The 12,808-nt window shown below is 39.9% G+C and overlaps 2 protein-coding genes across 2 annotated transcripts; both read right to left on the reverse strand.

Annotated features, from left to right (window-relative positions):
* Window positions 1-2,157: 2,157 nt before the first annotated feature.
* Window positions 2,158-4,768, reverse strand: LOC148366647 (uncharacterized). The gene is made up of 2 exons (XM_088333443.1): window positions 4,540-4,768; window positions 2,158-3,553 (listed from the first exon to the last, which is right to left on the reverse strand). Exons 1-2 carry the CDS (start codon window positions 4,661-4,663, stop codon window positions 2,385-2,387), a joined length of 1,293 nt encoding a protein of 430 aa, XP_088189569.1. The 5' UTR covers window positions 4,664-4,768; the 3' UTR covers window positions 2,158-2,384.
* Window positions 4,769-9,456: 4,688 nt separating this feature from the next.
* Window positions 9,457-12,318, reverse strand: LOC148366648 (uncharacterized; the record flags this gene model as incomplete). The annotated part of the gene is made up of 1 exon (XM_088333452.1): window positions 9,457-12,318. A coding segment is annotated over one exon (1,062 nt), but the record flags the coding sequence as incomplete, so codon positions are not given.
* Between the last annotated feature and the right edge of the window lie 490 nt (window positions 12,319-12,808).

Raw genomic sequence — 12,808 nt, forward strand, 5'->3', positions numbered from 1 at the left:
TTTAATTCCCAACAACATACATACATATTATTGGATTTAACTATCAAAATGTATCGTTTACCAAATTGTTCGAATTAGTTATCTGACTCCATTAACCAAACACGACCCACATTCATCCAACAATTATGCGCGCTCGTTTCTTGAGAGAAAAATGAGCAGGAAGGGCGACATTTCCACACGGGGCGGATGTTTATCATTCCTAACAGCAGAACTAAGTGTACCAACAGGAGACGTCTCCGTCCAAGTTGCTCCGGATCATTTATACATTTCAATAGACAAATCAAAGACATCCCACTATTCCCCCATTGGCCATCTTCTCCCTGCATGATGGCGTGCCGGCTCCTCCCATGGGTGTGCCAAGGAAGCCCCCTGGGCTTCACAATCTCATACACAAGTGCCTTGATGTCTGGTTTTCCCACAGCAGCGCCTGGTCGTTCTGCGTCAGCACACTCAGACGTTGTTATCAGAAGTACGTCTCGTCCTGTAAACAACAACTGACACAACTTATGCATTTCACAGCCTGCCCAGACCTGTTATTGTACATTGAACTAAAGCACAGTCAGTGAATATCTTTATTCCATTAAGCTGAATACATGTAACTTGTAGTCAATCGTATAAAATCCTTTAATATATATACACAGTGTATATAAATATATACACAGTGTATATAAATATACAATATATATATATATATATATATATATATATATATATATATATATATCTGCGTTTGTGTGTGTGTGTCATTGGTATATTCCAATTATTTTTCTAGAATGGATTTTGAAGACAGTCTTTCTTTGACTTCCTAAACTCTGACATCATGGGAAGCAACCTAACAAGCCAGGCTACCTATTAGTTTACATGTTAACTAGTGGAAAAGGTTTGAGTGTTACAGTATAAGCCAAGTTTTTGTAGTTTTTGTGGAGAATACCTAGGCATTGAGTTGCAGGTGGGTGGAGCAACGGTACAACATATGGCTAACAGCCAAAATGGGGCAAACTGCCAAAAACAACACACAGAGAGCGCTATGGGCTAAACAAGCCGGGACACAACAGGCTAGCCGGCTGCTACAAAGGAGGAACCGGGACCGGCGGAAAAAAACGGGAGGGTGGCTGACCAAAAACATGCAGTAAGCCAGAATAATCGTGAGCTACGGCAGCAACAAACTTGAACCCAGCCGGGAGAAAAAGCAATGCACACGCCAGGATGGCCAGCTAACGGGTAACATAGACCCAAAAAATTGAAGTTTTCAGGAGCCTGCACGCCAACAGGGAAGTATCTAGACAATATATTAATTGCAAAGACAAGCTGTGGATAACAGGTGAGGAAAAGTCACAATCAAATACCTAAAATAAGACGAAGTCAAAAAGGAACGCACGCTGTACACGACGGCAGGTAAACCTACCCTTTGATGATTAACTCAGACACAACAGTCAGAAGTCCCCCAGCGACATGGTAAGCAAAGTTCCAATTACTCCAAGCGGGAATGAGCATGATCAAACCGTCTACTTCAGATTCAGATCTACTTTATTGTCATACTAGAACTTTGAAAATTAATTCCCCGAGATCATGGCGCATAGTATATTTTGAAGCGAAAATTGCGCAGTGGTAATAAATGATATATATATACTGTAAGGGTTTCAAATTATTAAACCCGCATAAGCATTTCAAACAGTCTCAAAGTCAACTATTTATTGCAAATAAAAGTCAAGAAATGGTTTTGATGATAAGACGGCGACACAATGACACAAGTTTCTTTGAGTACTTCCACGACAACCACACAGCGCAGACCATGGACATTATTTACACATTGCGGAAGAGCATGGGTTTATTTTGTCTGTTTTTGTGCATTTTTGTTTTTGAGACCATATGAGCACATTAGAGTAACAAAAATACGACGAGCAAAAAGAAAAAAGCATGACCTAAGCCCCTTCTTCAGTTTTTTTAGATCCCCCAGATTAAGTAGTTATTTTGTAGTCCAGTTCCGTTGACACGACTGACTGAAAGCTATCTGAGGTTGAAAATGGCCACCCTGTACTTTTCTATTACTTGATAATAAACAAGAAATAAACAAATAGCATCCATTCTTCAAATAATTAAATCATTTTTTACCATTTTATCCATTATCACTTTTTGTTGACATACATCTGGACGTAAGACAGTTTTGTTGTTTGAAGTATTCTTGATTTAAAAACAGGGAATGGAAAAACAGGCAACTTTAGCACATACGGCTTATCTTAATATGATCTGGGCAATTTGTTTTCATTTCAGAAATAAGGTGGCAGTCAAGTAAAGAAAGAAACTAAAAGATGAAACACAAACCAAGGGGCTGATGGGAGAATATCAAATGTATCCTTTGTACATGTAAATCAACTGAGCTCATTTCAAGCAGAGCGATGAATTCTATTCTGACCAGCACACCTGTGACTCTGGACTTTGATTTGACAAGAGAATCTCTTGCCGCAAGCTGAACAAGAAAATGGTTTCTCATCAGAGTGGATTATTGAGTGTCTTTTTAAGTTCACCCTCTCTGTAAATGTTTTACCGCAAACGGAGCAGGCGAAAGGTTTTTCACCAGTGTGGATTCTTGTGTGGTTTTTCAAATTTCCTTTGTGGCCGAATTTTTGACCGCACACTGAGCAGGCGAAAGGTTTTTCACCTGTGTGGGTTCTTGTGTGGTTTTTCAAATTCTCTTTGTGGATGAATTTTAGACCACAAACGAAGCAGGCGAAAGGTTTTTCACCAGTGTGGGTTCTTGTGTGTTTTTTTAAGTGTGATTTTCGGGTGAATATTTGACCGCAAACTGAGCAGGCAAAAGGTCTTTCACCGGTGTGAATTCTTACATGGATTTTTAAACTTCCTTTCCCGGTGAATATTTGACTGCAAACTGCGCAGGAATATGGTTTTTCGCCGGTATGGGTTCTTGTGTGGATTTTTAAGGTACCTTTCTGAGTGAATTTTTGTCCACAAATTGCGCAGACGAAAGGTTTTTCACCAGTGTGGGTTACGGTGTGTCTTTTCAAATTATCTTTCTGATTGAATTTGTGACCACAAACTGAGCAGGAAAAAGGTTTTTCACCAGTATGGGTTCTTCTGTGTTTTTTTAACGTCCCACTCGCTGTGAATTTTTTACCGCAAACAGAGCAGGTAAAAGGTTTCTCACCAGTGTGGGTTCTGGTGTGTTTATTTAAGTTGGATTTATTGCTGAATTGTAGACCACAAACTGAGCAGGCAAAGGGTTTTTCACCAGTGTGGACTATCATGTGTGATTTCAAATAACACCTGTAGGGAAATGTTTTCCCACACTGCGAACATTTGTAATTTGTGTCGGACATGTCATAGTCATCTATTGTCCGGGAGCTTTTTCTTGGAGACACCTTCTCCTTGTTCTCTTCATGTTGATCTTCGGAGGTTAAACGGGCCCCAGTTACGGGAAACTCTCTCGAATCTCCCTCCTCTTTAATTTGTGCAGGCTCCGAACCATCTTCATCTTTTTTGACGCCTAGCAACTTTGTCTTCTGTTCCCAGGGAAGAAGATACTTTTCATTGACGTCTGTAGGACACAAGACACACATTTGGGGGAAAAACCCTGTTTTTTTATACAGCAAATGCATCACTAAAAAATCGATTCTGCATTTGGCATGAATCAAATTAAGTACATCTTAAAAAATATAAATGTTTTACAGGAATATGAATCTTTTTGTATCTTTTTTGGAAAAACATATTGTTAAAAGTTTGTCCTGGAGTGCCACGTGAAATCGTGATGTCATGTACACTATGTTGTTAACAATGACAATAAAGACAATTCAATGAAATATGCATTACAGGATCGATTTGAAGTGCTTGAAATAGTCTAGGGCCATCTTATCTTTTTTTTTTTTTTTGTTAAATTAGATTTTGCAGTCATTGAAGTCCTCGGGCAGGGTTTTTTTGACTTTTCCTAGGGCGAGGACCAAAGCTGACCAATGGTAAGGCAGCATTCAGCTACTTTTGTCCTCACCTATGGAACTGTCTGCTGGACGACATCGGCTCCAATGGGATCCTTGATATTTTCAAGCGGAGGCTTAAGACCCGCCTTTTTAATATGGCTTTTAATTGATCGATTTCATTTTTTTAACTTTTATGCCTTTATGGTAACATAATTTAGTTTTTATTTCACATTTGTATGTTTTGTTCTGCAGTTTTTTTTTAATTTCTATTTACGTATTCCAGACTGGGTCGAAGGCCGATTGAGGTAATCCAATCACAAAGATTAACCTGGGTTTTAATACTATATTATTTAGGTTTCAAAGAAATCTACTGATTTTTGGAACAAGAAATGTGTGTCATAGTAACTACTTCCACCCCAGCCACCGTTTGTTCATTTCGTTCACTCGAGAGTGTAGACAGGGAAATGATGAGATAACTAATGCTGACTAAACGAAATTTATTCTCCCCTCTAAAGATCTCCATCATGAATATTGGATAAAGACGATGCAAATAACGTGACATGGACTCGAGAAGCCCAAAATAAGGATCCCGAAATAAAGGTTTACAAACCTGCTCTGTTCAATACAACTCGTAGCTGCTTGCTAATGCTAACTTGGTTTAGACGTCGATGTTCTCGCTCGTTCTTTTCTCCCCGAAGATCCTCTGCCGGATTTCCATTCCCTCTTGAGCACATTTTCGCCGTGTTTAGAGATCTCCGTCAGCTCTTCTAACAAAGACGAATTCATCTTTTCCACACGGCTGGAGCAGAAGGCCACATCGCTAACAACAACTTCGGAGAGACACGGAAGAAGAAAGAAAGTGGGCGGAGCTACGACAACAACTTCCGGTTCACGAAATAGCTCGCCGAAGCTGTTTTTATTGTTTTGCGGTATTAAGTAAACAGTACTGCATTTTATGAAGCATTTTATCTCTCTCCAAGTATATATAAATATATATACATATGTATATGCCAAAGACATGCATTTCAGGTGGATTGGCCGGTCCAAATTGTCCCTAGGTGTGAATGAGCGAGAGAGTTGTCTGTCCCTGTTGTGTGCCCTGCAATTGGCTGGCAGCCAGTTGAGGGTGTCCCCTGCCTACTGCCCGATGATTGCTGGGATGGGCTCCAGCACCCCTGCGACCCTACTGAGGATAAGCGGTGCAGCTAATGAGATGAGATTATATATATATATATATATATATATATATATATATATATATATATATATATATATATATGTAACGGGTGTAATAATAACTTTTGTTTTATTGAAATTCCTGCTGAAATATGTTGTATAGTTTCTGTATAAGTGTCCTGCAATGATGAGTTCAACAGTGCCACCTGCTGCTATGCGTTAAGGTTTGGTTTGGCTTTAGACTTTGCGACAGGAAGGTGGGGTTTTTTGGCAGTCTACAACGAGCTGCCAACGGTAAGACACGATCTTTTGGTGCTCCGCAAAAAGTTAATTTTAAACATTAAAACCACAGCTGACAAATCTCTCAACATGCACAGTAATGTGATCGATGTTGTCAAACTGTTTAGATTTATTTTCGTTTTGTTTCTGTCGCCTTTTATGTTAGTTTTGCTGGACGTTACATGTTGTGCTAAAATGGTAATTCCCCTTATAGATCTAAGAGATCAAAGCCAGCAGAGAAGGCTTACCATGTGTTGTGACTCATTCATTTGCAGGTAAATTGTACCCGTTTTTATACTCATTATTGTTATTATTTGTATTTTATCATATAAATAAAAAGGATGATGTTGGTTAAAATTCAGACTAAAGAAAAATATGTTGAATTCATTGTAAACGTTAAAAAAGCCACTATACGATCTCTTGTTAAAAGTATCTTGTTAAAATGGATGTAAAAATGTATTGTGATGGTTGGTATTCTAAAATGTATTTAATGTAAACTGAAAAGAAAGCTCTTTGATGTTTTTTTGGCAGTCTACAACGAGCTGCCAACGATCAAAGAGATCAAAGCCAGCAGAGAAGGCTAACCACGGGTTGTGACTCATTCATTTGCAGCAACTGTAATAAAAACCTCATCATCCAGTCCAGCGTGAATGTGGATCTTTGGTGGAACAGGTACACCGCGGTTACATACTGTAATATATATATATATATATACACGGCAGGGAAGTGGTTAGCGCGTGTTCTGAGGTCATGCAGCGGAGTACACGTAGTGTGTAGAGCAGGGGTCGGGAACCTATGGCCTATATGGCTCTTTCTACGAGTATCTGTGGCTCAGAGACAGATTTGATTGCATGCAAAATGTCTCCATCTTGTCCAATACTTGATTTGTCTATCTTATTAAGTTACACGCAAAGCCAAACCGAAACTTACTGGCTAATGATTACTTCGCAGTATATATAGGGCACGTTTTTCACTACAATTTACAGTCAAGGTGTCACACAAAAAAAAGGGGGGAAAAAAACTCGTTTTGGCTGTACAACGCTAAAGAATCCTTTATTTAAAAGTTCACTATATAATCTGTGTTCAGTGTTCAGATACTTTATGATGAATCCACAGAACTGTAAATACGCCAAAACACCGGAAGAGAACTTAGTCATTTGATTGGGTGAGTGGGAGGGATGGGTGGAGCTATGCAAAAAGTACAAGCACTCCTTCCCATCTCTCGCCAAAGGTAAGCACATAAGGCTCCCTATTCTCAGAATGTTGTGACGTTTTTACAAAATAAATGCTTGCATCTGGTTTTGAAACCAATATGTATGATAAAAAAGGGTCAAAAGGAGTTTAACCGATCTTGAGTCATTGCAAGAAAGAGACAAGTTTAAAGTGGTATGTTTGTTGATTTTGGGACAGGGGCTCTGGCATTATTCTCTTTTCATCATTTTTTTCAAATCATTAAAAATAAATGTGCTGAAGACTAAGCTTTTGTCTGGGGCGCGGGTTTAGCAATTTAGTCAATTTGTCTCATAATATATGGTGTGGCTCTTTCCCAAAATAAAATTAATATTTTTTGCTTTTATGGCTCTTTGAGTCAAAAAGGTTCCCGACCCCTGGTGTAGAGCAAAGCGAATACGTTAATACAGACTTTAAAGCTTCAAAGCTTTATTATTTCTAAGAAGTTTATGCAAAGTTCATGCATCGTTCGTGCATAAATCCAGTGTTCTTGCAATAAAATTTTATTTTGCAAGCAAACTGCCTTTGTGTTAATGGAAAGCATTTTTTTAGATACTGGCTAAGTGGTTAGAGCGTCCGCGGCACATTTTTGAGGTCATGGGATCAAATCCAGCTACCAGCCTTCCTGTGCTTGCGTGGGTTTCCTCCCACACCCCAAAAACATGCATGTCAGATTAATTGGCCGGTCCAAATTGTCCCTAGGTGTGAATGAGCGAGTGGATTGTCTGTCTCCATATGCCCTGCAACTGTTCAGGGTGTCCCCTTCCCACTGCCCGAAGATAGCTGGGATGGGCTCCAACACCCTTGAGACCCTACTGTGAATAAGCAGTGCAGATAATGCATGTAGATATATAACAATGAATTAAGTCTTATGTTTAAACAGCATTACATTGAAGAATTGTTGTACATTTTACAGAAAACTCATATTTCCGTGTTTATTATTGTCTGAATAGAAATAGAAATTGTAGTCCAAGTGAATGGATTTTGGATCTCTGTTAGCAAAAGAAAATGCAACACTTTAAAGAAAAACTTTATTCATTCAAATTGTTGTTTTTTTATTAAATATTGCATCATTTTTAACACATAAAACAGTCAAACAATACAAAGTTAACCATTCTCAAGGGAACAGAAAGTGCTGCAGATATACAGACAAATAAAACAGAAAAATAATGATACAATGTTTAACTCAACAGAAGGGGCAGATTCTAAAGTATATAAATTGTCATTTGCACATTGGGAATGTTTATCGTATTTAAAAATTTAACAACAAAAATCTATAACATTTTTATAACGTGGGTTTTCTTTTTGTTGATAAACTATTTTGCTATATACGAAACAAGATAGTCTGCCGACACTTTCGGAGCAGACTGTGTATCCGCCTCGCCCCAGAAATATGCACAAAAGCACAGAGAAATTTGACGGAGAGGGAGACGTCGTTTACTGATATCCGTCAGCGTTCAAAACAGCGTTCTCATTCGTCTAAGAGACAATCAGCTTTCTTATACCCTCCGGAGCAAAAACATCACCTCAGCCAAATCACGTGTTGTTTTTCTCTTACTGGCCGCATGCTTCCAAGAATTGACAATGTTTTTGCAATCGTCCGCATGTTTCTCATCAAAAGTCGCCGTGACCCAGCCAAGTTGAACTCGGGAGAAACAAGCCTGGAATATCCTGTCTAAACAAATGTATCCTCATTATGTCGATAAGCTCCGACTTTGTTATTCTACAACAACACCAAGATGGGATGGAGTGCCGGCAATATCCCTAGTTTTGTTTGAAGTGTTGAAAATACCAATTGTTGTTGTGTTCTTTCTTTTAACATCAATAAAGTAAAAATAAAAGCAGATTCAACTCACTTTGTTACATTTGGGATATGTCGAGCTTTACGGGTTTGACTTTTATATGGTCATAATCTTATTGTTTAAATCCTTTTCAGACGAAAAGCCTAGATCAGAGGTTGGCAAACCTCAGGGACTACAGTATTGGGAGTGTGGGAGAAACCACCAACACTACAGGGCATTTTAAGACTGGTGACACCATGTATAAATCTTAACGCTTAAACAGACTGCCTTTTCGTTTTCAGTTTTACTACTTCACCCCTTAACAATCCCGTAAAATCCCAATCCAAATATCATGAAGTTTCAATGAACCAGTGTGCAAAAGACTCTCCGGTTGTCCTTTCCTTAATAGTAGTGCTTGAGTATTATTTTTTTTCTTCAAATTTCTTTGAAAAGTTCATAAAACTCCACCAGTAAAAGATCATGGGTGACACTTTTCCCTTTTCCGATCCATGATTCTAAAATGAATCCAAGAGTATATTTGAATATTCTGCAAAACGCTCAGTTATTCCAACTACCTACGGTCATGATTACTGATGTGACTCACCTGTGCCCGCTCATTTGGCGCCAACCGCCGCGGATTCTGATTGGCTCCCTGTCACTATTTAAACCCAGTCATGTGTCCCCTGTTGTCAGTCTGTCCGCGAACCTCTGTTTATACAAGGCAAGCCTTTTTTGACCCTGACTCTCGCCTGTCCCGTTTTTGCTCCGGTTTGTCTCCAGCTACAACCTGTTTTTAAACCGGACCACATCTGCGTCCCCGTCCCGGCGTGCGACCCATTTTTGATCCCGACTACGTCTACTCTCCTGTCCTGCCTTACGACTCGTTTCCGACCGCGATTTAGCTCTCCCTGTCCCGGCAACCGACCCGTATTTCCGTCCCTGACACCGCCATCGCTCGCTACGGAAGATCCACTTCCGCATTCGCATCACAATCCGAGTGCGAGAGCGACTTGCTTCCCGCGTTTAGCAAGCACCGGATCCCGGGCGCTGCCCTTCCTCTCTCCATCTCAATAAACTTGTGAGAAACGTTACGCGATTGGGTCTACCCTATGTTCTGGACGTGACACCTACAGCCGGTTTGACATAGCCGAGCCTTTTCATCCTCACTCGGCAAACGTGCAACCCATTAAGCCAGACTAGATCAAGCTGCGTTTATTCAATTTGCCTTGATTTCTTTATTTCAAATTTGCACAATACACCCCTGTAAAGAGGTCATCTTGATGAAGTCAAGGCAAAAACTATATTTACATGTGCACGCAAGAAATGCTTGATAGGTACTTCAGAAAAAAAGCCAAGAGTAGAAAATACTGATGAGATATAATAATTACTGTTATTCCTCATTCAATTTCATGTAATCAAATAAAGATACAGGCTGCAACACTCAAGCACATGAAATAAATATTCTCATAATTAGAATAAAAATAGGCTGAGTTTAGACATGTCATTGACGTCTAGAGTGTGAAAACGAGTTGATTCAGTGGTAGCTGTGTTTTTTTCAAATGTCGTATTTTCCAACCACCCTGAAATGCACACCAAGGCCTACGGCAGACACTTCCCTCATTTACAGGAAGTGACCAGACTCTCCAGCTGTATAATAAAGTTTTGAACCCCTAGGGTGTTCGTTTTTAATCAAAAGATTCATTATGTGCCTACGTATGTTTTTATAATTCATGCCAGAGACTAAAACCGAATAAGACTTGCCTACTTATCGATCAGTCATTTGGAGATCTTTATTTTGAAAAGCGTCAACAGGAAATTTCTGCCTAACACAGGACACGCCTTCGGTGATCGATGACCTCATCGGCATTTAAAAGGGAAGGCGTGAAATCCTACGCTTCCTCTTTTTTCCAGGACAGTGGCTCAAAAGGGGGCCCTGGCTGGCATTTTCTCCCTTAGACAATGGGGACCGAGAGGCCTTAGTCCCCCGGTGAGGCCTGGATTGCCCCTGGCTCTTTCCCTCCCTCTCCATCGGCTGAAAGCAGCAGCCAATGGAGTCTGCATGGGGGAGAGAGATGTTTTTTTTCTTCAAGGGGTCCATGTGGGACCCTGCCCCCATGTAATGTTTTGTCCAACCAAAGGTAACACGAGAAAAACATTTCATGACAAACCATTTGGTGCTGTCCATTAAAAACTTTCATTCTGAGACGCTACGAAGTCATTCCTGATCATCGAAATGAGTTGATTATCTTAAAAACAAGCTTCTAGATCAGTCCTTTTAATTGCTAAAGAACTCCCTCCACCTCCCCTTCTTTCACACACGGTGCCTTTTCTTTTGTTAATAAGACACACGTTACTTTACTTTGATGTTTCTTTGCTTATTGATTTTCTTGCCTTGTAAAATACATTTTAGTTTGTAGAATCAAACCACGTTGCATTTTGTTGTGTCTATATTTTTCCTTTGGTTTGATCAATCATGATCAATATCAATGACCTGCCAAAATCAATCATTTTGAGCTAAAATACAATTTATTCAGAATAAAATGAGACCGTGTTCTGATGGGGAATCTTGAGCACCACCTGACGTCTACATGCTAACAACCGAATTGGATTCCAGACCAAATAAATATCATTTAAAGCAATTCTCATTACAATGTAAATGCAAACTATCAGCTCATATCAAGGAGAGAGAAGACTGCTATTCTCACCAGCACACGTGACCCTGAGCTTTGACTTGACAAGAGAATCTTTGACCGCAAATTGAACAATAAAATGGTTTCTCATCAGTGTGGGTTCTTGCGTGGCTTTGTAAATGTGAATTCTGGATGGGTTTTTTTTTAACCACAAGCATAGCAGACAAAAAGTTATTTGTCAGTGTGGGTCCTGGTGTGGGTTTTTAAACTTCCTTTATGGCTGAATTGATGACCGCAAACTGAGCAGGCAAAAGGTTTTTCACCGGTGTGGACTCTTGTGTGGCTTTTCAAATGTTCTCTCCGGATGAAACTTTGACCACAAACTAAGCAGGCGAAAGGTTTTTCACCAGTATGAATTCTAGCATGGATTTTTAAATTTCCTTTTATTAAGAATTTTTGACCACAAATTGAGCAGCTAAAACGCCTTTCACCGGTGTGGGTTCTTGTGTGTACTTTTAAGTTTGATTGATTGGTGAATGTTTTACCACAAACTGAGCAGACAAAAGGTTTTTCACCTGTGTGGGTTCTCGCGTGCCTTTTTAGGTCTGATTTGTGAGTGAATATTTTACCACAATCTGAGCAGGTGAAAGGTTTTTCACCGGAGTGGGTTCCTATGTGCCTTCTTAAACTGCTTCTTGTTGTGACTTTTTGACCACAAACTGAGCAAGTAAAAGGTTTTTCACCAGTGTGTCTTCTTGTGTGGCTTCTCAAATGTCCTCTTTGGCTGAATTTCTGACCACAAAGTAAACAGACAAACGGTTTTTCACCAGTGTGGGTTCTTGAGTGGACATTTAAGGTAGCTCTCCTGGTAAATCCCTGACCACAAACTGAGCAGGAAAAGGGTTTTTCACCAGTGTGGCCAATCATATGGCGTTTCAAAGTACACATGTATGGAAACGTTTTTCCGCACTGTAAACACTGTAACTGTTTGTCGCCATCATTGTGTGCAGAGTCGGAAGCGTCGTCGTCATCTGTTGTCCCAGAGCTGCTGCTTGGAGACACCTTCACTTTGTTCTCTCCATGTTGATCTTCGGAGGTTAAAAGGGCCCCAGTCACTGGAAACTCTCGCAACTCTTCCTTCTCTTTGACGTTAACAGGTTCCAAATCCTCAGTTTCCTCTTTCACGTGGTCAGGCTCCAAATCGTCTTCCTCCTTTTTGAAGTCAACCTTCGCTAAAAACTCATCTTCCTCCTTTTTGACGCCAGGCAACTTTGTCTCCTGTTGCCAAGGAAGAAGATTCTCTTCACTGACGTCTGCAGGACACAAGACAAATAGTTTGGGAAAATCACTACACGGACAAAAAAAGTTTGTTTTTTTTAACAGAAAAGGCCGAAGAGAATATTTTTAGCATTTATACAAATAATTAAATACATTTAAAAAATGTTGAATAAAAACACTTGTTTTACAGGAATTTAGCAATCTCCCCCTCAAAGCCTGTATTCCATGTTTATCCCAATTGCTCCTTTGTGTTATATGTGGAAGTGTCCTTGGGCAAGACATTGAATCCCTAATGCCCCCAATAAGCAGGTAGTTGCCTTGCATGACTGCATGGGCGTTATTGGTGTATGAGTGTGTGTGTGAATGGGTAAGTGTGAAGCACATTGTAAAGTGCTTTGGGAGGTCTTCAATGACTTGAAAAGCGCTATAGAAATGCAGACCATTTACCATTTAGCATCTTGATTATCCTCAAAACGTTTGGAGGCTGACTCCCTATTGGTTTGTG

This window comes from Urocampus carinirostris, chromosome 4 (genome assembly GCF_059441175.1).
Source record: "Urocampus carinirostris isolate Australia breed hairy pipefish chromosome 4, RoL_Ucar_1.0, whole genome shotgun sequence".
NCBI lineage: Eukaryota > Metazoa > Chordata > Actinopteri > Syngnathiformes > Syngnathidae > Urocampus > Urocampus carinirostris.